This window comes from Leptosomus discolor, chromosome Z, assembly GCF_034619465.1.
Source record: "Leptosomus discolor isolate bLepDis1 chromosome Z, bLepDis1.hap2, whole genome shotgun sequence".
Classification (NCBI taxonomy): domain Eukaryota; kingdom Metazoa; phylum Chordata; class Aves; order Leptosomiformes; family Leptosomidae; genus Leptosomus; species Leptosomus discolor.
Window position 1 is genome coordinate 92,594,620 of NC_141419.1, and position 25,480 is coordinate 92,620,099.

The 25,480-nt window shown below is 41.8% G+C and overlaps 1 protein-coding gene across 1 annotated transcript in view; it reads right to left on the reverse strand.

Moving 5' to 3' along the window:
* Window positions 1-206: 206 nt before the first annotated feature.
* MBD2 (methyl-CpG binding domain protein 2) overlaps window positions 207-25,480 on the reverse strand; it is a 37,958-nt gene continuing 12,684 nt past the window's right edge. The window contains exons 2-7 of the mRNA XM_086479548.1: window positions 24,609-24,768; window positions 18,339-18,476; window positions 8,936-9,026; window positions 8,026-8,203; window positions 1,934-2,075; window positions 207-507 (exon numbers count right to left, since the gene is read on the reverse strand). Of these exons, the coding sequence (XP_086335674.1) occupies window positions 1,946-2,075; window positions 8,026-8,203; window positions 8,936-9,026; window positions 18,339-18,476; window positions 24,609-24,768 (697 nt within the window). The 3' untranslated portion in view covers window positions 207-507; window positions 1,934-1,945. The remainder of the gene's footprint in view (window positions 508-1,933; window positions 2,076-8,025; window positions 8,204-8,935; window positions 9,027-18,338; window positions 18,477-24,608; window positions 24,769-25,480) is intronic.

Below are 25,480 nucleotides of genomic sequence, written 5' to 3' on the forward strand. Positions count from 1 at the left end.
TTACTCTATCCACAACACAACAAGTTTTTGACTGCTCGGAATATAATCATTTATTTCTCTTTACAGCGATGACGGAAGAATGTACAGGTTTTTTTCACCCATAGGTATAAAAATCTGTTTATATACAGAGTCACAATAATCTTTAAGTGGGAAACCATTCTGTTCTCCTGATCCATTCTTACCAAAAACCACAGGAAAAACAAATATTTAGTACAGGCAATATAATTCCAGTAGGTTTGCAACCTGGCATCAAAAGCTCAGCTTTAGATTAAGGGTAACGTTCGATACTTAAAAAAGGACTTTAAGTCATAGGACACAAAATAAAGTTGCTTTTCAAATAAGATATATACATCAAAAATAGGAGTCTAGAAAAGGCATTGGTTTTAATGCTATTAGAAAGCTATATAAATGTGCATGGGTCCATTTCTTCTTATAACGAAAGACCGACGGAGAAAGTGCCTCTGTCTTTTAGGAAGTTCCTCCTGGGACAAGTCAGTTCAAAAGTACCTGTAAAAGAGAACGAAACAACCCCTTTTGGAAAAGTGAAGGCTGAGGGTTCCATCAACCCGAACGCCCCCGCTGGAGCAGTCCCAGCTGTGTTTCAGCTCCACACCAGGAACAGTCCGTAAGTGGGTAACAAAAGATTAATACAATGCAAGGAGCTACTCAGTCGTTAGGAGCCGCACGGATGCCTAGAGGCTTCACAGCCTGCAGACAGAACACGCTTTTGACACCCAGCCTCTTCACCACACCCCCTCCCAGCCCATCACCCAGGCTTCTGCAGGGCTTCGTCGCCACTTTCCGAATTCTTGGTGTTTAAGCACAGCCTAAGAGAAGTTTCTTAACATAAAAAGATTGTACTGGCACATTGGTCTGTATAAAGGAAAAAAACCCACACCTTCCATCTTTCAAGGTATTGCACATTGACTCAAAAATCTTGTTCAAGTCTATAATTAAAGCCACCAGGGAAAAAAAAAGCAGTTTTGTAGAATACAGCCAGCACAGGCAGAGTTACACGCACACTGGCTATGTACATGCAAAGAGGGAACGACTTCACAAGCTGATGAAGCTCAAGGTCTACTGATCCAGCTGATTTCTGTAGAGAACCACAGTACCCCTGCAAAAATAACTTCTACAAATAGATTTATGAACTCCATTACAAATTATTTTATGCTCTATTAAAAAAAAATAAAAATCAAAATTAAAATTTTATTCTAAAACGGTAAAGGTTTGAAATTTCACAGCTTAAGAAAACATTCTTTCTTGACTTCCTTTGAAGTTATCCATAATCAGACTTTCACAGGAGAAGTACTCGGAGATTAAGAGTTTAATAGTTAATAGCTGTAACTTAAAGTACCTCACAGATTCCAGTAGCCTGGAAAATACCAAGATTACTGATCTCAAAGCTGCGCACTTTCATAAGTGAGCACTATGTCCTCAGTGGAGGCAAGAGAATGAATTACCATTCTTCTGCAGAGGATTAAAACCAGTTTTTGAAGAAAGCGTTTGGCAAATCCACAGATCAGTACTGTAAACGGGTGTAAGACACAAGAAGATGCCTTGGAAAATTAATTTGTAGAGGCATTATCCGTTTAAAAATAAACAGAAAAGTTTCAGGAACTTTTTACGTAATTTTACTAAATTAAATTTTGAAGAACTTCACGTCAAGTATACGCTAGAAGATATACCTGCAATGGTTTCTAGAGACTGGGTCCTGGCTGTAAAGGATGAAAACCACTGGATGTCCTCCCTGGTGATGTGAGGATGTTCATGCCTATACATGCAAAATCGCCTGCTGACGCGGGCCGTGTCATCTAAGACATGTGGCAGAGGAATGCAGGACTGCTGGGGCCTGACACACCACTGTCCACCGAACGACTGCCGAGCGATCGCCCGCAGCCGAGACCGGTCAGCCTCAGGGGATCGGACTCACCTGATTTCTTTTTTACGCTTCATCTCCATTATCCATTTCTACATCTATATCTTTTGTTGTATCGGCCGCTCGTGACAAAATGTCTGCCATTAGTGCTTCCTCCAGCTTTTTACGCACTTGTTGCACCCGCTCTTCTTGTTTTCTGAAGGGGGAGAAGGGAAGAAGGGGCAGAAGTGTCAGTCCTTCAAGTATACTACTAGGCTGGGAGCATAATACTTGCATGTACAATGACTCAGGGCTGGTTTCTCAACTCTTGTTTTACCTTAGAACAGAATACGGCAGAATAGTTCCAGCTGGAAGGGACCTACAAAGAGTCCAACCGCCTGACCCCCCCCTGGGCTGACCAGGAGTTAAAGCACGTTGCGAAGAGCATTGTCCAAATGGCTCTGAAACACCGACAGGCTCGGGGCACGGACCACCCCTCTCAACCCTTACTGACTGGTTCCGCTACCTTGGCACCCCCACAGGCACACAGGTAGTGCCTGGCACTAAAACAAAGAGCACCCTGAGCCAGAAACCCCTCTGCCTTAGCGTGCGTGCTTTACCCTCCCTCGTGCAGAGGCAGGACTGAATGTGACACACGATCTTCCACTCTCAGATGAGATACTTGAAAAGACCAAGGAGGAAGTTGGTGGGGCAGTATCCCACCAGACTATCTTTGTCTTTTTTTCTTTTTGGCAGACACACTTGAGGGTCAATCACTGAAAATCGCAGCAGGAGATACCGTGAGCATCGTAAAGGAGATCTGAGGCAATCTCCCTCTTCCCCAGTGTACGGGCGTGCACCCCAGGAGCGCCTTTACAGGACGGTGGGGCACTGAGTAGGTTTCAAAGTGCTCCAAGGACCAACTCCAAGCCCCACACAATGTGCGTGCAGGGGAGGAACCTCAAGCTGCTCCACTATTTCCATTTATTTATTTAATTACTCCTACCTACCTACTCAGCCTCATCTACTGGGCAGTGATGCACTTAAGATGGCAGCAACTTCTGCTGAAACAAAGGTTTGTTTTCCTGGGGAAAGGTAATTCCAAAACATTACCTCAACATCAATAAAAATTGAAAATATTTTGACTCAATGTTTGGAAAGTAGTATTTAGCTTTCAAATGTTACCAGGAAACAAGAAGTTCTTTTTTGGTGTTTTCCCAGGAGAACACAAATTCTGCATCAGGGGTTTCTGACATGAAAATCCACTTGTTCTACCAAGCTATGTTTTCCAAAAAAAGAAAATCCTTAAACAAAAACTATGCTTAAAAATGACCAGAACTCATCAGAAAGCATTTGTTAGTGTCACAAACTCCCTGTGGCTGTTTAGGATGGCGGGACAGATGCAAAGAACATCAAGTCTTAGAAGAGCAGGAGTGATATCCAACAGGCTCCACAGAAGCCAGAAGCCTCTGAGGAGCGCCAGCCTCTCAGGCTACTCCGTTCTACGGCTGCAGCCACAACCAGAACTCCTGAAGTACTTCAGAGCAGGCTGTCTGCTTGCAGAGATAGCAAGGAAGGAAAAAAAGAACAAGCTAGCAGTTCAGTACAGAACTTGTTTTCTGTCTTCCAGCTGTTTTCTATCCTTGTTTTCTATCTTCAATACACAGCTCACTGTCCCCGAGCTGTTAACTTGCAACGCCTAGAAAGCAAGCTTTCAAACCCCGGGGCAGAGAACCGAACAAAACCAAAGATGCCTTACGTTTAGCAGAACCTGTGACAAAGGAGAAATAAAAGTTAGCATAGCAAATTCAGTATTTGTTAACTGAACGGAAATGATCCCAAGAGCACACACAAGCCGAGAGACAAGCTTTTAAAAAAAAAAAAAATCAGTAATAAAAAGTTGGCCACATCTCACTGTTGGAATACGCTGTGAACTGGCCAAGGACTACAGAAAATAAATAGTTGAAGTAGATTTTATTTTTCCCCTTTTTGGCTTTAGAGATCTTTCCGCAATCCACAGCCTACAAACTCCATCGCAACAGGCTTGAGGCTACAGCCAACAGCCATTTACACCAGTAGATCCCTTCCCTAGATCCCTGGTGGTTCCTCACCCGGAGCTAATTTAGGCTGCGACGACAAATATGAAGACTTAGCGACAGCATTTCTTAACAGTGCCTGAATGACCGAATCAGAGAGAAGGCGGCTGCTGGAACATCTTTATAAAGCTCCCGTTCAGAGCGCAAAGGAAATCCTAACAAACTAAACCACAGCAAGGGCACTTCTCTACTCTTACGAGGAATGGATCAAGAATGAAATGTAAATGTTTCTCGAGTGTGGTTTTAAGTGTGTCTCCTGAAGCGGCAGAGATTGCGCTTGCCAGAAAGCACACAAGAAGTTAACCTGGAACATCCTTTCTTGGTGCCTCGAGGTCCTTCTCTGGCTTGCTCGTCAGTGAGTCCGTTGTCCAGCAAGAATCCAACACAGAGGCCAGCAAGTATCTTATAGATCAAGTTTGAGGGGTTGGGCACAAGACGATCATAAGCTTTACCACCTCATTAGGCTCTTTTATTTGAGATCTTCTTTTAAACGTAGTTAACTACGTTGACGAAGTTTTGAAAAACACATGCTGAAGCCTGAGCTCAGCCTGTCCTAGGTTTCAGACTCGTTACCCCCATTTCTAACAAGCTCCTTCCCGCCATCCCAGACACGGGACTGGTGCATTTAACTCCCTCAGTTCACAGAGCTGACAGCCAGTTTTCTGCACCTGGGACCAGCTTCTGGTATTAAGGGCCCAGGTTCCCTATTCACAGCGTACGTGGCCTTCTCCAGAGGTTACTCCTAGGCCTTGGGTCCCAAAGTCACGTACAGACACAGCTTTCCCCACTTATCTCGCTTCCAAATTTTCAGCCAGCTAATTGATCTCCCAGGGAGCAACAACCAAAAGATAATTCACAGCACTCCCAGTCCTGAAGAGTCTCGTCTTCTAAGTATTGAAAAATCTTTCAAGTATTAAAAACATAGCTCTTTTTATACTAGATGACTTTTAAAGCACATGAACTACCAAGAGCAAATGTTTACGGAACCAACAGCAAGAAAACACTACTAATACAAAGTGCTCATCTTTAACACTAGGTAAAACTCCAGGACTTGGAGTTTGATTTCTTCTGCTAGTTTATCCCAGCAGCATTGAGTAAAACTACTTTAGCCCACTAAAGCAAGCTAAAGTTAAAGACACGTTACTCCTTACACAGAATTCCACAAGCCCCTAATTCTAATCCTGACCTTATTTTCAGCGGAGAACTGCCTGACACAACAGGATCGTGTACAGCTCTGCATGCAGATGATTTCCTTAGGGCTTAGCACAACTTTGCTTGTGCTCACTACCTGCACTCTTCTCAGCCCACAGCGAGGTGTGCCTGCTTTACAGACATCTGTGATCCCACACTGCTGTATGCAATTGAACCGTGATACTGCGTCCACCTCCCCCCCCCAGTTTCTCCACCTATTTTTCTCTATTGCTATTGAGGCTCCATTTGATTTAGTTCCTTGTGTGCCGGCCCTGCGACATCTACTCTGTCATCAAAATAAAAAATGCTTACAGCTCTAGTGATAGCATTTAGCTGCAGCAGAAACACAAAGGCATCTTTACATGCAGGATGGGTGCCAGATTAGACGCAAAAAATCCTCAGAACCAACTTGTCCTTGTCTGAACAGCAGCTCCACCTCCCTACGTGTCAGGAGGGAGGTAATAGCCCTTTCTGGTCTGTCACACCGAGAGTGAGATATGTACAGGGCACTGAGGAATATTGCGAGGGGCTAAGCTACAGCTGACTAGCTTGGATCAAGGTTCATATAGCTTAAGATTCAGACATTCTTAAACCCATGCCAAACAAACTCAGAGAGCATTAAACTTGAATTACTCTCCATTCCTGTCTTATGGTAAATACAGCTTAAGTTTTTGGGCAGACTAACAGGTACTTTTTCTTAGCCACTACTGTGCTGAGCATGCTGCAGCCAGACATACGACATGAATTGTTATACTTGGGTAAATTTAACAGGCTACGGCTCTTAAATTTACCCACAAGAAAATGCAGAAGTCCTATTACCATGCTAGTTGAAAAGGGCAATTGTCAAGACACCTGAGAAGGCTCAGGAACAAAACCTACTGGGTGATGGTAAGTGCTCAGCAAAGAACGCAGACTGAGCAAGAGAAAGGGCTGCTGAAAACTGAAAGGTGGGATTTTCAGAAATGACTTATGTGCTTTAGGAAAAGAAATCCCCTGAAAACTGTAAGCTTTAGAAAATCCCACTAAGGAAAGAGGCGTTCGAGAAGAATGACAGACTGGACTACGAAGCAGACAGAGCTGTGGGTCAAAAATGAATTTTATACGCTATTGCAATGCTTCACCCACCCAAGCACAACTAGGAGAAACAATCCACCTATTTGTTACGTTGAGAGGATACCATTCCACAGTTCATCCCGAAAGAGAGAAACTGGTTAAAGCATTTATCTAGCAGGGACACAAAGGCTGTCAGCTGTAGCCTTTCATGGAAATGGAGGCAACTCAGCAGCGCTGTTGCAAAGAACATAACTAGATGCTGGGCAGGAAAGAAGCTACGAACAGAAGGTGCAAAGCAGCAGGCTTGAGATAAATGATCTCCCAGGCTCAGTATGGGAGAAGATGGTTTATGACGAATTCTAAAAGCCTGCCTCAGAGGGCTGAGATTTAAAGACCACGGGGAACCGCACCATACTCACTCTGCCTGCTTCCTTTCGCAGGACTGGCGGTAAGAAGCCCAGAACTGTGCAGAAGGTATATCCCACAACGGAGAAAAAAAATAAGTGCTGGTCCCTAGTGACACGGAAGCAGAGCTCTTTCCTAACCATGCATTTATAGGAGGGTATTGAATGTTTTCCCAGTGCACGTGCTGAACCAAAAGAGGAAGCTTTTGCATTTCACTCTGATTATCAAAGAGATTTACCATCATTACACAACAAGGAATACCCCAAGTTAAAACGTGAGTCAAGCTGACAGCTATTTTATTAGATGTAAACAACTTCTGTGATCTCCCTGGAGAATTTATACTACGCAAGAATATATGCTGGCACCTGACCAGGTATCCCCAATGGCAAACTTCTCCTTGCCATCATGTGGGTTCAGAAAGCAACTGCACTGCTGTCCTTAGTGATAACAGGTGCCGTACTCCGATATCGCTTCTGCATGCAATGTCTTTTCTGGATAGTCTTAAAATGAAAGCCAGCTTCACACAAACAGTATGAAAAGGTAAACTTCTAAGAATTTTATACCTCAACATTAGCCCCACAGAAGCTTCAGCTGGGTTTAGAAAAGAACGAGATAGCAGTGGAGTTTGGTGCAGAGTGAATTCCACTATGTGGCAAGATCCAAGTTTGGTCTTAAGATTCCCTACACAATCTAAAATTTAACTAAAAATGTGATACTAAAGGCAGTGTTCATCCCATGTGTTGATTCATGCTGAGCAATACTAAAAAAAACCCTGGATGACAGGACTGTGTCCTGCACCTTGCCACACTCTGGCAATTAGCCAAGGCAACAAGAAACCTCTCTCTTTGCTCAGACCTAACCTTGAAATTCAGGGCTTAAGGCCCTGCTTTTAGTACCTCAAAAAGGATGAGTCTTTCTTTGCAAAAGAAAATTAATGCTGCAGCTATTAAACAAGAAAATCTTGTCCGGTATGTGAATAAATCTGTGCTCTTCATATCATATCCCAATCTCCTGCTTTAAGAGAGTGTATTAGCTGCAAAGCTATATGCTATAGTGGAATATTCTTACTCTCCTTTGCTGAAATTACTTACTACTTAACTGAGATCAACAGATCAACTTGACCAAACCAGAAATGGAAAAGAAGAAAGCCAATACTGATCATGACTACAGCTTAACGTTTAGGGAAACAAATGTTACGACTCGTAACCTCGTGAATATTTTATGTTACTATTTTGACCACAAAGAAAAAAAAAAAAAAAAACAAACAGGTTTTTGTTTTTTCAAGTTGCCAAACTGATCAACAGGTACAGGAAAAATGTTCACACTTCTCTTCCCTTATCTCCAGGACTGCACTGAGCCCAGAAGGAATCCACTTTTCATTGAACTTGCTTTCTGTTGTACTGAAAACTTTACGAAACTTACCTAATGTCATCATCTGTGACTATGAAAGCTTTGCAGAGGGGTTGAGATGTATTAAGCCAGACGGCTGGGTTCTTCTCAACAGCCGCAGAGAGCTGCCCGGTGATAGGTGCAGAACTGGTGTGCAGAGCACTGGCAACAGCTGATAACAGGGTATCGTCATTGTTACCTGGGCCAACTCCTAAAACAGAGATAACTGAAGGGTTACCGTTTGCGTTCCACGTGTAACATCCAGTGGTGGAGCTTGTCTCAGTTTGCAAGGCTATGTCCACTCAGGACATACACAATTGCCACTGGATACATGATCGCACCACCTAAACAGTTAAGTCCAAGTTCTGAAAAATGGCTTTGTAATTGCACAGCTCCCATTTAAGTTCGCCTTTCAAAAGGCATCTCATTTCTAAAATTGGCCAGGTTTTTTGCCGACGCTAACAATCACGGTATCACCAAGATGATCACATCATAAATCCATCAGTCACGTACTGAAATAGCTTCTTTGCAGCTTCATGGTGTTACTCCGCACCAGCACAGTCTCTGCTTTAACACTACAAGGTATTAAATTAATTCTGGAAAATAAATGCTGGTGATTCTTACAAGACACAAATTCCCAAGAAAATCTCCCAAGCAGCGGAACAAAGTTATTCATTTTGAACTATGACTTGAACATATTTTAGATTAACTTTCACCAATAAGAGTGCAGTTCCGAAGCGTGGTTTGTATTAACCACATAAATGAATTAAAAATAAACCTAGTTTTGGAGACTGATGTATTTTGTCAGCAAGAACACTTACAATTTGAAGTTTACTTAATCCGACTGTAGTCTGAAAATTTGGCAAGAGCATCCAAAACTCTGCCCTTTTTAAGCACAAACAACTCCGTGATCTGAAGCAACTGCAGTAAGTGAGCACAATACCTTGAAGGCCTTTAGGTAGCTCCATGGATTTTATGATTTGCTCACTGACATCCGACGCGCTGAGACCTTGTAGCCTTTTCTCCCAAAAAAGCTGAAAAAGAGAGAACAAGATTGCTCATTAGAAATAAAAAAAAAAGTCCCTACATCAGCTCATGGAAATAAACAGCATCAGAACGATACCAGACAGCCAGTGCCTTACAAAACCATCAACCTGACAGCCATGTGAGCTACCAAAAAGGTCATATCCGAGCGCTGATGGGAGCTCCAGCCATCGGGAACACGTGTGTACGGAATCACGCCGTGCGTGTGGAGGCACCAGAGACAGCTCTGCGCGCTGGAGCGGTGCAGCTGCGCCACCACCAGTGCCACCAGCAGCAATGACACTCCAGATCTCCACTGGCTTGATGTCCCGGCCCTTTCCAATGCTGCATAGATCCCCTGACTTACCTGGAAATGGAACCCAACCTTTACATTCACATTTATTTTACTTTCTGTCGTTTTACTTATTAGCTGGGAACACGTTTCCTCTTCTCACAGAAACCAGTTTCTTGACCCAAGAGATTTCTGTTTAATGATACAGGTTTCCCTACTTGGTCCTGTCTTACTGGTCTGAAGATTCATCCTGAAGTTCCTGGCTGGAGATTAGCCGCACCTATTCTTTAAAAATGGGCTTCTTCTATTTAGTTAAAAAGCTGATTTCCATTCCACAGGAAGCTACGTTCAACAAATAATCTCAATGAGGGGATAAGCAAGAACATAGCCATGCGATTTCCTGTGGAAAGGGCATTTAGAAATACTTTGATTTTTCTGCAGAATACGGGGGAGGAAAAAGAAAAAAAATCTACTTCTTCTCATGTTTGCAAAATCCAAGACAAAAAACTAGACAAGCAGTTATCCTCACACCTAGGAAATTCTTTGCTGCAGCCGGGTACCCAAAAGCCTCAGTGGAAGATGGGTTTTCAAATGTCACATTTGGCTCTAAAACTGGAAGTGAAACAACTAGAGCATCCTCTTTCACCTTCTGTGGAACTACATTGCTAGTCACCCAACACCATAACTGACACACTGTCCATTCAGAAAAAAAACACCATTTTTTCAGTTACAGAGGCAGTATAGGCAAAGAAAAAAGCCACAAAGAACACGCACCTTAGCAGTAAGAGTATGCTACTGACTGAAAAGAAAACATGCAGCTATGCTAAGAAAAAGGCAATACTCTCCCCACCACGTCTGTGCAGCTTTATAAACCAGTAGGTTGAATGATACTGGTGTTGCCTGAGAGATTACTACGTCATTTTATTGAGATCTACTTATTTAAGCAGTCTTCTCTGGACAACGGGAGACATTCGTAACCAAGTTTAGAAAACACACTTCCCCCCCCCCCCCCGGGATCACCTAAGTAAGCTCTTCAACTTTTTTGCAAACTGGGACTACTTTTCACACATTCTTGACATCTCCGTGATTTGACAGCTTTTTGAAAATACCTGCTGCCACTTGTGTCTGATTTTACTAGAGCCACTTCAACTTCAAATGCTTCCTGTAAACGGACTCCTCGCTCTTGACTAGTACGAACTTTCAACCCAGGTTTGAGCTACATTGCTAGTTGAGTATCAAGGCACTTCTTTAATCTTGTTAAATATTTCATACCTCCTTCACTCCTGCTGTTTACCACTATTGCTAAGCCCCTACCCCAAGAAAGCTCTTTGGGTCTCTTGCAGCAGTCCTTACACCTCCATGGACAAAGTGGCAATGCCTTAAAGCTGTCTGGAACACCAAAGAAATCCTTTGTTACAAAGACAAAACCACCACTAGCCTAACTCTAAAAGGAATATTAGGATTCAGATAACTGAAGTCAAAGTAAAACCCTATCAATTCAGTATTTCATCACTGGTTTAGCTTCCCATCCTGATACAGTCTCTATAAAGCTTACTCATTTTTTCCACCATTAAAAGAATTCACCCTTTGGTCCCCTTTCCCTCTCCATTTCATTGACTTTTACAGATAAAGAAAAGGCCCACCAACTCCAAATCCAACCTACAGGAAAACATAAGAGCAGCCTCTGTTTATTCAGGATAAAATTAATTGGTCTATAGCAGCAAATACACCACAAACACAATCAAATTATTACTGGGTTTTGATTCTTCGGTTCCCTACTCCAATCAACCCAGCACAAACCGCAGAACAAACGAGGAATCTGAACGGTTTGGTTACAGAGGGTGTACAGGATGTGTGGGAAAGAAAGGTGCTTGAAGAAGGACAACAAACATAGATGAAAGCTTAAAGGATTTGGAAAGCGTAGCGCAATGTCGATTGGGTGGAGCTTCCAACACCAGTACTCACTCAGCAATTTGAGCACTGATTGCGAACATGGGGAAAAGTCCATGCAGTTATCAACACCTCCGATGACTTTGAGGTAAATGTCAGGTAGAAAAAAAGTACTGGTCGCGTAGACACACCTGGTAAAACAAGACTGAAGCAAAGCATACTCCTAGCACAAAGCTTCCAGCACCGTTATATACAATTATTTGCAAATGACGATGATTGTGCTCCAAATTTTCATCTCCCCAGATCTCCACTGAGACTGCACAAGTCACTCTTCCTAATTTTTGGCTCAGAAATGAATCACATTCCTGGAGTTTTATTATAAAATTTGTGCCCCAACCCTTTATGGGTTCTTACGAGTCCCCTCTGAATCCCTCTATCTTTTCCTGGATCTTACTGAAGGTTCTGAGCTGGACCAGACCTGGACAAGTATTCCCCTACCAGCTGCACCAGGAATAGCTATTAAGGGACAGAGAGAGAGAGAGGGAAGGAAGCTGCTAATACATAATACACATTCAGAAAAACCTTTCTGTTACCTGATGAAGACACAACCATTCCATACCAATGGAAGTACCCATCCAAGTAACTGGAAAAGATTATGCAAGTCTCGATGCTCAGAGTATCTCCTTCAGAGGTTACAGCTCTAAAAACAGCTTACATTATTCAACTTGCAACTCTCTCATTCGTTAGTCAGACAACAGAATAGAAAAAGAGGACATAAAGCTCAGGCTCACGGGCTTTATGCCTCCCTAAGCAGAGAAACAAGCACCTAAATTAGGAGCAAGCCATAAAAATCCCAATAGTGTAACAGTTAGGCATGAGCATCCACAGACCATGGCCTAGGCAGCCTGTCCCCCTGGCATTCCTCTCCTGCCCAAAGCCATCTGGACATCATAGAAGAAGCAACGGCCCGTCACACAGCGCAAGCGGCTGCAGACAGAGACGCCCAAATTCACGACTGCCAGCAACAGAGGCCACCTCCTGCACAAGAACCTTATGTCATCTCAAAATTGGAGGTTTCCTGGTAAAATGGAGCGAGCTACCCCGGCTCTCGAGCTTTTTTTCAGCTGGAGTACCCTGGAGAGTACCGTAAGCCCTGAAGCATGGGGCAGGCTGACACGGTCCAATCTTCCTTCCTTCCGCTGAGAATGAGCCAGGAGAGCCAGAAAAGCGAGACTCACGCCTCCAGGAAAGAAGCATTAGCAGACGTGAGACCCTGTTATTCAGTAGTGAGAATCCTGATGGGACCAGGATAGGAAGGAACGAGAGAAGAACCGGATCTCAAGATTCATCACTGTTATGACATGATTTGTCATTACTAATGCAAAACGAATAACCATTCTGAGGATTCATCAGTCAGTTATGGGTATTCATCCTGTTGGAGGATGAAAAATGGCTCTTATTTCAGTTTTGCCTGAAGTAGTGCTTAGGGAACAGACACTGAAAAGAGCCTAAAACCCAGGTTCTTCATTTACCAACGTTTGAGCGCTCTAGACGCACAAAGACCCAGCAGCCAAGCGCGCCATTTCCTAGGAGATTAGTCAATACGCAGTAAGCCAAAAGTGACGTCTTACACAATAACCTCCCGCTCAGAGAAACCTATCCCTTATCACTCAAACTTAGTGTCCTAAGGGCAACCCTGGGTTTCTTCCTGCGACAGAGGAGGCAGCACAGGAACGCAATGCCAAGATCCCCAGGGCAGAGCAGAATTCTCACTTCCTTGTTGTTCTGAAACTCCGTAGCGGCAGAGCTGTACCACAGCTTCTGAAGTTCTTTGTTCGGAGAATTATAAAATATTGCTTCCTCCATCATTATTTCTTGTCCAAGAAAAGCTATTTGTGACTAATGGCGAACTATAATCTAACCCGTAATCTCTGTAAAAACACAATCTCCTAAGCAACTATTATTTCTCATTCGGACAACAAAGAAATGACAGATTAGCCTCTCTATTGCAAGAACCACCAAATACAAACATATTATGAGCTGCTCCTTTTCCTTAGATAAATAAAAGTCTATTTGCAGTTGCTCAAGCAATGGAAGTCTAGAGGAAATTTTTGCTGGAAAGGAATCCATTCCAACTCTATTATTTTTCAAAGAAAAGCACAGATGTTCTTAACATTCAAACATTCTTGGAGGGCAACCAATTTATACATAAATCAATCAATCAAGAACCTCTGCCATTTACTATTTAGAGAGGACTGAAAATACTGCAGATATCAGACTGATGTACTTGACTGGACACACAGAAGAAAAGGGCAATGATTCTGGTGTTGGTGAGCTCAGAGATTTGTTTACTGAGGTGGTTTCTTCTATTTAGGCAGCTACAGATATCTGCTCTTAACTTCCAGCAAAGAGCTAAATATGTCTGTCGTGTTAAGAAAGTTTCTTGTTAAAAACTGTTCATGAGAAGATATACATAAAATGACATCCTGCAATTTTTCTCGTAAATTAGGCTTTTTGGACTGCATATATCTTATGCCAAAAAAATGACTACGGGCAGATTTAATTCGTCATATATAATCCTATTCAATAATCCATTACAATATCATCCACTGCAAATACATACAACTAAGTACAAAAGAGACTCTGAAATCAATTTTAAAGAGTACTTCTGGCCTACAGCTAGGTGATGTTATAAGTAAACACATCAGGTTTATCCTACGGCGTTTTTAAAAAGTAAATACGCTCAGATTTATCCTAAGGTGGTTTTTAAAGGTGGTTGTCTGCCACAGAACTAGAGGAAACAGATCACATAATACTAACTGACTACCAGTTTTCTCAAAATGAGCTTTGTAGAGAAGGACGGCCTTCTTTTAAAGTCTTGAGGTAAGTTCGTGGAATGTTTTTAGCCAAATGTATCATGAAGATACTGAGGTCGATGCTTTGCAAATTCAGCGTTATGTTTACCACTTACACAAACATCAGCTTTACAAGGATGGTCTCAAATATCCCTGCCACCACAATCAACAGTATACAACAGAATTAAGTAGCGATCAGTTGGTCCTCAGGAGTCAAAGCTCTCTCAGAGCAAGACCTCAGGTACCACACATCTGGGGCACAGAGGTAAATGAGTGAGTTTCGTACTTACGCTGAAAAAGGTCAAAAAAGCGTGGAACAGTGTGAATCAAGAAGCATTAGTACGCGGTAAGTGTCCTACATGGGACACAGACCTGGACCTTTTGGAAGCACCAAGTGAGCGTAGGTACAAAGGGCAGTGACCCATAAGAAAGAAGTTTGATTTGCAGGACCATTCCATTTCATCCAGTTCGGTACAGAACGCTTGAAAGGCAAGTAACTCAAGTTGAAGTGATTACCTAAAAGATTTACCGCTTGTAATGGCTTCCGATAGTTACAAGACTTCCTCTGTTTCACGTTCACTCTTCTCACTGAGGAATGCTCAAATCCAGACGCACAAGTGGAGCATGAACGTGCCCTGAAGTACTGCTACATCTAGTGGCCTTTTTGTTAAACAGGAAGGAGGGAGAGAACAATGTGATTTGAAGACAGTACTCAACACCACCTCCGATGAAGATGACGGTTATCATTGCATGATTTTTTGATTCATCGTTAATTCCAGTTTCAACTTCACCAATGCTAACCTGACTTTTTAAAATCTAAACCATTACCCTTAAATTCATCAAGAATGTATCGTATCTTATCAAATATTTTGAGCAGGTTAACACTTCAAAAAGAGACACTAAAGCACTTTGAAGAAAACTGCAATTGAGGCTATTAAATTTGCTATTTAGGAACTGACAGATACTCCTATTGTTTGATTAGAAATGAAGAACTTGAGGAATCTCTGTGGATTGACTGGTACTGGTGTTTGAACAAAACCCACAGAGAGGAAGGAGACTGGTAGTGAAGAAGAGAGAAGCCTAGCCAGTACCAGAAGACCCTTCAGAGCCTGCGTGCCTACATACACAGCTCAAGTTCAAACACCACCTACTTCCAGGATTCTCCAGAATATTTTCATTTTTTCTTGTGTAAAGTTCTCCACTCTGATCATCAGTAACCTCTAAAACCTCTAGGAATGGCTCTGAAAGCTTTAAGATGCAGAGCTGTTGCTTGAGAAAGGCTCAGACGACCTCATGATGCTTCTGAGTGCAACGAACTAGCGTGCTGGATATATGGAACCAGCCGTTGCCATGAAGATCTGTGCTCTAATTGACAGATTTACCTATATGGACATCACAGGCAAGCTGTTATTAGTTTATCTTGCCAAGAGGTACCACAGGGTTTCGTGCTTAAAGAAGAGCTGCTGCCAAATATCTTCCCTGCCAACACCAATAAGCCTGTCTTCTCACTCTCAGGTCATGAAAAAAGCTACTGACTGCCAAAGGAACTACGGTAGTCATTAATTTTGATCTCTACATAAGGAGGCAGGCCAAAGAGAATTTTCAGGGAATTCTGGTTAGACTGTCTTTTGAAAACGGAGATGCAATAGATACAAGCGGATAAAGCTTTCAGAGATGGTTATCTAGAACTACAGAAGCAAGAATGCCTTAAGGGATTTGGGCCAAGGATTGAAGAAACAGGGAGGAATGACATTGGAACTGCTAACTGAATAAGCTTTATACACAAATAGGCAATATAGTCAGTGTTTCAGCATTCCCTTGAATACCCAACACTGAAATATTTGCAGCGTCTGTACAGGGAAGTTTGCGGACCTGAGTACAAGAGAAGGAGAAGACAGTGACACATGCAGGGATTATTTATGTAAGGAAAATACCGGCTTTATCTGCAGGGGAAGAGAATTCAAATACACTTGCAAGGCTGCATTTGTCCAACAACCGTATCTCAAGTGACAGGCGCTCCACGTGGTGCAGGCTTTATGAAGAACAAAGTTTTCCAGCAACTTCAGGCCTCACCCTGGCTTGTCTCCTTTATCTCAAGGGAGCACATCAAGAAAAGAATCGTTGCTTTTTGAAAACGAAGCAAAGATGGTCTCTCTTAATCCTCACGGCCCAGCGCGCGAGTAAAGCACCGGAATGAACCGCATGCTGTGTTCAAACAAGACGTGCATGTGCATGAATCTCTGTATGCATACAGGAAGGGTGCACACAGGATCAACGACTGGAGGTCCTCCGTACTTTTGGTTACTAACACCGAAGAAACATCGATAATGGCATGATGGAAATCTGTGTGTAAAGCAAGCAGCTCACCAGAAATTGTTTATGAGAGCTGTCAATTTGCTTAAGATTCTCCAGTAACTGACAGCACACTACCTACCTTCAATTGCTTTGTTCCAGATTTTTTAATGAAAATTTTACTGAAAACTCACTCAAATTTTATGTAAATACAACTGTAACAATCTAGTCTCTCCTCTCCCCAAGTCTCCCACCTATGTCAATCACCACTACTCAGAACAATGACAAACCAGAAAACGGCTTGAGGCAGCATTCTAGCTTGGAGAAAAGCAAAAGTAAGACAAACCAAGGCTTGCTTTGCTGCTAGATATAGAAGATTAACTATTCCACAGTCAACGCAAACCGAGCCAGCATTTCTTCTAAATGAAGTATGGCAATACAGAAGAAGAAAAGTGTCCTCTTCCAAAGACGCACTGTTGCAAGCAAGGAGAAAGGAGTTTGATTGAGAAAGAATGCTGGCACAGCAGACAATGATTTCTTGAAGATCTTGCTATAGCTTAATCTGTTAGAATCTGTCTTAAGGAGGCAAAGATTTAACTTGGGTAGGTTTGAAAATAGCCTATTCTGCAAATCTTTACTGGACAGTCATTCTCAAAAGACAAAGGATGCATTCCCGAAGATTTCAGGCACTACATATTTGACAAAAAGATTCTGGAAGAAAGAAAACAGGGAGGAAATAGGCAAGCATAAAAGGGTTTGGAATCTGTCAAGATATGGATCGCCAGACATCCATTTGTCTTGCCACAAAGGTGCCGTAACTTTCAAATGCTTTGGGGATTATTCCTGTTCGAGCAGACACGACCAAAAGGAAACTCCTGACACACAAAGTGTAGCAGTTCAAAAGGAAACCCCGAAGTGTGAGGAGAATCAACAGACACGTGCAATTATGCGTCTTTGAGATCTGAATGCGACAAACTTACACGGCCCCTGTTGAACGTCACGGGACCAACAGTGAGGTTAGCTGAGGCCTTCAAATCTTGCTAAAAGACAGCTCAACAAGATGATCCGATACGGCTCGTTATTTCTTCTTTCTCACCTGAATTTAGAGGATGCAGAGTCTAAATTCCTTACGTTATTTCTGACAAGAACAGCACTCGAGATGTCTGAAAGTGCAATATTAGGGACAGCTTGAGTTTCGAAGGAAATGTTGTTAAAAGTTAGTGACACATGAGCGTAGGAATATTTGAACGTGCCTCTGCATTTTCTCCTCATCCCTGCACTCCTAAGACAGAACAGGGTGTTTCAATCTGATGGTAGTAACGCTATGACTCAAAAAATACAAGTCACACTTAAAAATGACACCTCGATGCAATATATACGACATTATCTAGCCGATCATTTGTTCGTTAACTCAATTCCCCTTTCTTCTCAGCTCCCTCCTCCCCATAAATGCAAAATAAAAAAAAACCCACTGGGTGAACAGGCAATCGGTCATTGACACAAAGAAGAGCAGCTACAGGAGAACTTGTGTAAGACGAATGTATGTTACTGTGGTTTGTATTTATTGTATTACTAAAGTGCAAAAGAGGGATTTAAAGCACAATTTTTAAACTATTTCGCACAAAGTTCTGCTATGCAAAAGGGAGATATTACTTCTTGATGAGAACCGTCTATTTTATAGAAACTTCTATTAAGAAGCTGCACATGAATTTTTTTTTATATTTGATGTCCACTTGTGACAGTACAGAGTACATCTGAATTTCAAGAGGAATGTGGTAATGAAATACGAATGAAGTTTCAGATTAAGAAATACTAATCCCCATATGAACTGACTATTATTTCCATATTCGTTTTAAATTGTACATACTACATTTCTACAAGTAACCTTCAAGATCGCAATTCTCATCTGCAGTTGAAGCACAGCTGAAAACAAGCACGTTTTCAGCTTGTTTCAACTTTCTGAGCTGTAACAACGGACATAGGTCATTTTTTACCTGTCGTGGCTGCTCCGTCACTCGCTGTGGATCAGATCGTACTTTGTTACTAGGATGATTGGTAACTTTGGTGACTGGTTGTTTGAAAATTGATGCAGTTTGTCTGATTGGTAAAGTTGTATTTAAGTCTGGTTTTCCCTGTTAAAAAAGAAGAAGAAAAAAAAAAAGGAGTGAATTAACAAAAATTATACAGAAAAAGTACACGAATTAATGTCGGATTCACCCTCTTCTACTGATGTGCGAAAGAAGGAGGTTTTTTTTTCGAGTAAAGATTTCCCTTAATTGCTGTACTTAACTAACCTTTCAGTCATCTATTTTAAAGAAAAGGAAATTTAACACTTAACTGGTTCCATATATTTTCACCTTCTTGGGAAGAATCAACTTGAAAGTCCAGCTTTTCTTTTGTTAAAATATATATGTTAGTTGTTTGAGTGACTTACATTCTGAAAAGAGACAGCTTCACGATCAGAAGTCAAACAGAAATCTCCAAAGCTTCATGAAAATACGTTTGTAGCGAACAGTTTCTAGAGTTCCAAGTCTTAAAAGACAGCAACTTCCCACATAACTTTGGTCACAAATTTCCTAAGCAATTCCTACAGCACACATTTCTTAATTAAGTGCAGCAATTTGGGAAAGAACCTAAAATTGTAGCAATTTTAACAAGTCTTTTGGCAAAGCTCATTTTTAATCAGGTTTGTGAACTGATGATTCCCAGGCGCCAGATAGAACTTCACCAATACTATCTTGTCTCACATCAAATCTGTGGAAATACTAGTGCCTGAACCCCTCTCCGTAAGCAACAACCCCAGAAGTATTTGGGGTGGGGGAACAGAATTCTCCCATAGCCCCCAAGACTGATGAAGAAAGATCATCACCTGCACACCATTCCAGCTCTTCTAAATCTGCCTCTCTACCCAAAAGCAGACTGACAGGTTGAAGGGCTATACCAACAGACCAGCACCTTACAGCTTTTTTGCTTGTAAACCCATTTCCTCCAAGTCCTGAACACATAATTTCACACTTTTCTGCTCTTGCATTTTCTCTGGTATTTTTCTTAAAAACTCAAATAATCCCCCCCCTTCCCCCCCCCCCCCCCCCCCCCAAGGATACAGGGGTGTGACTGAGAAGACACACCATTATATTGACACAAGAGAGATAGTGAAAATAAATATCCCATCATCATATTTGCCCAATGGAAGCGTCCCAAAAGGCAACTCCACTCCTTTGCAGGAAGTTTTAAGCACTCCAAAACATTTTTAACAGCCTTAGCCAGTTTCTGACAAAGGAAAATGGTTAAGCTTTTGCTTTTTATAAGTTTACTGCTACTCGTTCAAAAGGAAGGAAAAGAAGTTGTTCTGTAATATTTTGTATCTCAGAAGTTCTGTAATCAGCTGTGAGATCATAGCTCAAAAGTGACACGACGAACATCGACATCAGACTCCATCCAAGGATCACGTTAAAAAAGGATTTCATTAAGATTCAGACTCCTAATTTTGTGAGGAAAAGCAACCTCTGGGGCTTAGAAATGGGAATTAAACCTCTGTCTTCAAATTCTCCGTATTTATATTATGCAGGCCAGATTGCATGACTTCACGAAAGAGACATGGTGAGAAACAGAGAACACATGCTTGCTTAAAAATCGTTTGTTCCTAAGCGGAACACTCTGGAGTTCCAGATGATGAAAGTCTGAATACTGACTATACATATTCTCTAATGATCTGTATAAAAATGAAATTAAAAACACAGCGGGAGGCTTAGGCTGATGAAGCAATAAGCCTTCTCTTCACTGCATCTGTCTCAGATTAAATTGTTATTTTAAAAGCATGTATCCCTCTTTTAGAGCTTGGCTACAGCAACCTGACAGGACATCAGAATGTCCCGTGTTTTAGCATAGCTCTGCTATCGCGAGGCTGATGGCTGATGAGAAAGGGGGTGACAAGTCATTCTTTCTATGTGTGTGCACTGCATAAGCTATAAACCAGCAATAAAAAGAGTATCATCTCTGCACTCCACGGAAAGTAATTTTCATCACGAAGACCATTCCACAGGCGAGCCGCTTAATCCCAAAGTACATCCTCACACACTGCAATGGTTATTATATCGGCTGCTCCTACTCAGCTATTTATTCATCTCTTGGGTGGGGGGAGAGACAAGGGAGGAGCCTCTTTCTACAGCCTCTCCAGGACGACACGCTGCTACAGATCCTTCCTGGTAGAAAAAATAAGGAATTCCTCCACGTAATTCTAAGGAATGTAACTGATAGGAAGGAACAACAGAATAATGCTTCATATTTATCTAGGGATCTCAACATGACCTAAAAGAAGGGATAGTTTGAAAATTTCAGGCCTCAATTTTTCCTGCAGATGGCAAAGAAGGTGATTTACCAAGAGTACTACGCATATCCTTAGCTATTCAACAGCTGTTCGATCCATACACTCATTTCTAAGGTAGCGCTGCAGCATTTTGGGTATCCATTGGGTACCCTTGCTTAACACTGATTTGCTCATCCCATCCTAAGAGCCAAAACAGTTTTCCAGACCAACAGAAGAAACATGCTAGAACATACAGGGGAATTCTGAAAAAGTTCTAGAAATCTCCTCTTTCCAATGGAAGCAATTCTGATCTCTGTTCCTACCACTCCTTTAAATATACCTTGTTATTTTGTAGGTCCCCTTTCTTCACAATTTCCAGGTAGTGCAGCTAACTCATCAAAATAGAATAAGGCTAAACCCACAAATTCCAGTGCAAGTTTTCCTCAGAAATTCAGGCATCATTTCTGGTTTATGAACTTACAGCCAGAAACTAAACAGTCTCCAAGTCTTGCGGTATTTCTGCTTTCAAATGGTAAAAGCAGCACATCTTCAGAGATCTCCACTTTCAGCTCCAACCCTAACTCGCTTGTCTAACTGGGACCAGGGTTTCCATGGCCAGAGTAAACGGCAACAGAGCACAAGTACTTCTGCCTGATCCCACTTAATGGTTTTAACTAACCAGAGAAATTACCATCCAATTAGCATGGAAGCCCTTAAGATCTTTTTATACAAAGCAAAAGTGAGACTCTAAGCTTATAACTAAATCTAGGCATCAGCCTTCTCCTAATGTTTCACCTGGGTAGTCCCAGTCCACTAGAAAAATGCTTTGATCATTGCTCTCTTGCTTTGCACGGTGGACACTGGTTACGGGCTCTATTTTTCCTCCCCGTGCCAATGATGACGATAGTAAGTCTAATGTTAGATTTTTTTCATACATAATTTCATATATAATTAAAGTATTTCTGATGAGCACAGCCTCACCAACCAGAGCCAGGCAGTAATCGCACGTACTTACATTTGCACAAAGTATTTTGACAATGAACTTTCCTCGCACCACGTAACTTAATTCGCACCAGAACCTTGACGGACCTCGCCTATGCTACAACCTTCGCATTCCCTGATCTTGTGACATCAAGTTCAAAGCAGTATTTGACGCTTTGAAGTCCACATCCCCAGGGCATTCTGCGCAGTAGCATCAGTATTAGTGGTAAAACAGGTATTAAATCTGACAAAACCAATAATAGCACAGAGCCATCTGCCATATGGGGGATAAATTTGGATTAGCAAACATTTCTAGAACAGAGTTCATGAAAAATATTTACAGGTTCCTTTTGGCTGGTAGCGTGACTTGAAGAGAATTTAAAAAAATAATTCCATTAAACTTGGAAAAATAAAAAGGGAGATTTCTTCAAGCAGTGTGAGAAGTTAAGAAAATTCAGCTACATTAATGATATGGCCCCCAGAACTAAAGCGAAACCCTGACGAGTTATAAACTACGCAGGACACACAGCTTCAAGGGCTAGATGTCCCATACTCTTTTTCTCAAGGCTACATACTAGAAAATGGTTTAAACTAAGAACAGATCAATTCCAAAGTACTGTAATTATAATCTTACTACTTTCTTACTTTTATTTCCTTCCTAATCATAGCCACATGTGGGCTTTCTGATCTCATCCTAAATCAACAGTCTCTCATTTGTGGCAGTGGCTTTTGAACAAGAGAAATAAACTCTTTAGTACAGAAACTTGCTAAGCTCACCCATCTCCAGCTCCTTCAGATCTTCAGATGTAGAGGGGACAGAAATTATCACACATTAACAGGAAGCGACTGATACTCAGAGAAACTCTTCTGGAAAAGCTTCTAGCACATTGTATTAGAAATAAGTAACAAAGATCCCTACAGCCAACACGGCTCCCGAAGAAGAGAAAGCTCTGTGGAGCTTTCCAGAGAGAAGACACTATCCACATATTTCAAACGGTCTGACACCGATTGCTTCATTTCAGATGGCAGTTAAGCTCCCGATATTCAGGTTTAGGCACACCAACAAAGCTTCAGCCTTCAGAAACACAGACATTCTGCGGGCTTTGACACTGCTTGACCATTGTCATGAAACAAAATCTCTTCCTACTCTGGGAACTACAGCAAGGTATCAGAAATACCAATGTTCCCTGCTCATTTTTACTCACTGGGAGTATTTTATGCTTCAACAACAGTTTCCAAAAAGAATTTGAGTCCACCCACTTTCCAAAGGCATGTATTTCCAGAAGCATCCATGTGCCCCGGACATAAAAATCTTTTAAAAACTCAGCAATGTGTTTCCAGGCCTTTCAAATCCTTCAACCTGAGGAGTCTCTTATAACCAGAGAGCAGGTTTAACCAGTACTCTCTATTATGTTTTCTTTTCAAAATAAAGACTTGATGATTATATTTTTATAAGCACAGCAGTACGCTGTATCTACTGAAGTCACATTCAATTGTATTCCTTATTTCATTGTGTTTTCAAAAGCACTTCAAATAAAGTAACCTAATTTGCAAGCGAAATGTAAAAACGGTTACACAGAAAACAATGGCAAGATGAGCACAGATGGAAGCAAGACTCCTCCTGCGGCTCTACCGTAAATGAACCTAGCGAATATACACCTTTATTGCCAATACTGGCAGGTCAGTAAGAATGCACAACGCTAAAACTGCATATAAGTATTGTGCTAGAAGAACATTTCCGTGTCATTTACACTGTCGTACATTAACATCACAAAATGGAGAACGTTCATTAGCATCTATTGTCCTCAGCTCCATTTTAAGCCAGGTGGCATTACTACGTCACTCTTGATGTTGAGTTCTAATCTGCTGATGATGAGAATCTCAAAAGTTTGAGGCATGGCAAGGCAGCATTTCCATCCAGCAGCTGCATAAATCTGACTGCCTAGACACGTCCGAGAACGAAGACTCAAGTATATTTTGATATTCCTTCTTGAAACATAAGGGGAGCCAAAGAATTTAGAAACACTTGTGGTAAATTGTTTGTACAAAAACAAACATCCCATAAAATACGAGCAAGTTTATACACAACCTTGCCCATGCAAGTCTGTCTTTCACGGTCCCCCAGCTGCAAGGCGGACTAGAAGACAACCACAACCAATCTCCTTCTGCGGAAGAAAACACAAACTTCAGGAATAAGTTGAGAACTCATTTTTATCACCGCAGGAGTACTGCAGCAATTCTTGAAAGCTCATCAGTTACAGATTCAGGCACTTAGAAATAATAGATGTCATTTACTTTAGAAAATGGTCATGTCCCTATGTGCTACATCAGTTACTGCACTCCTGTACGCTTCAGCCTTTTATTTTTAACCCATAATACAAGTTTTCTTCAGTATTCAAAAGGATACGCTATTGTTCCAAAAGAAATAGGCAGTAAAAGAACAATCAGATGAACCGAGAAAGTCCCAGTCTTAAACAGAAAAAAAGTCTGGCCTTGTTAAGCTACGTAGCTGCACACAGACATGCAGATCTGTACAGATAAATACGTTTGCCTCAGAAAACAAGCTTCCTGGCACCTACTGCACATATTAAAAACGTGAACTATTTCATCTCAGAACAGGAAGATGAACATAGCAATCTGAAGCCTTGCACAGGAGAATCTCTTGGCATCAACAGTCCTAACTTTTCCCCTCCAGAAGAGTATTGTTCAGGTAGATGACCAGCACGGAGGTTCTTAGTCCCAAGCCAACTGCTGATTTACTCAAACTTTTGATTCATACTTAACCTCACCTCGATATTTTCTTGGTAGTAGCAGAGCATTCCTTCTGTTTATAAATTTACATCTCTACCACTACTCAAAATCAAACATACATGTACATCTTAGAAGCGGACTGCTTTAAGCAGAAAAGAAATTGCTAAATGAACTACAGGAAAGGAAATTCTTAGGATATCCTTAAACACAGTATTTACTAACAAACCTTATTTTGATTGAGAGAATCATTCCTTAGTCTCTGTTTGTTCTTCTGCAATTTACTGGGCATCATCTTTCCCGTTCTGAAGTCAAAACTGCTGAGATCAACAGTGTTTCCCAGGTATCTTGCCAACTGAGGCTTGCTTCTGAACTTCTTACCACTTGGACTAAAAAGAAGAAAACACTTTAGTATGTTTTGTTGTACAAGAGGATACAACCTTGACTTCTTACAACAGGTTTTATACCTTGTTAAATACCTAAAAAGTTTCCATTATCTTTACGCCATGTGGCACGTTCATCGAGGTGTCGATTAGCGATGGAAAACCTGCCCAACCTCTGCAGAGCTGCTCCCGTCCTCCGCACAGGATTTCATGTTTATGTCAGGCCATCGGACGCTAGGACACACTGCGCCTGGGGAAGCTGGGTCAGCACGACGGCTAAACCAAGCTCTAGGGGAGGAGGTATAAATATCAGGCTGCAGCCACGTGCGGGACCTTCTCTGCATGATCGGAGAGACCGTGTGCAAGGTGGAGACTGATCGCTAGGTAAGGCCAACCTCGGCTCAACAGCAACCCTTCTGAGCTGTCAAACAGCAAGGCATTAGAGATGCGCAGGACTAGGATTCGAGGGGGCGTGACACCTCTCAGCTGTTCCGTCACTAAGACTGGTGAGGTAAGCCAGGTAAGTAACTGAGCAACAAGCAAGCAAGCAGCAAGCAAGATAATGCAGAATATGAAACAGGTCCAAAGCTGCAATCGTGTATAGGTCCCACCAGAACAAATCAAAGCAGTTGTAGGGAGTTATTTAAATCACCTTCATTTGGAATTACGGAATTTTCACTACCCTAAAGTCCCAGCTGATGTTTCTGAGTGACATCAG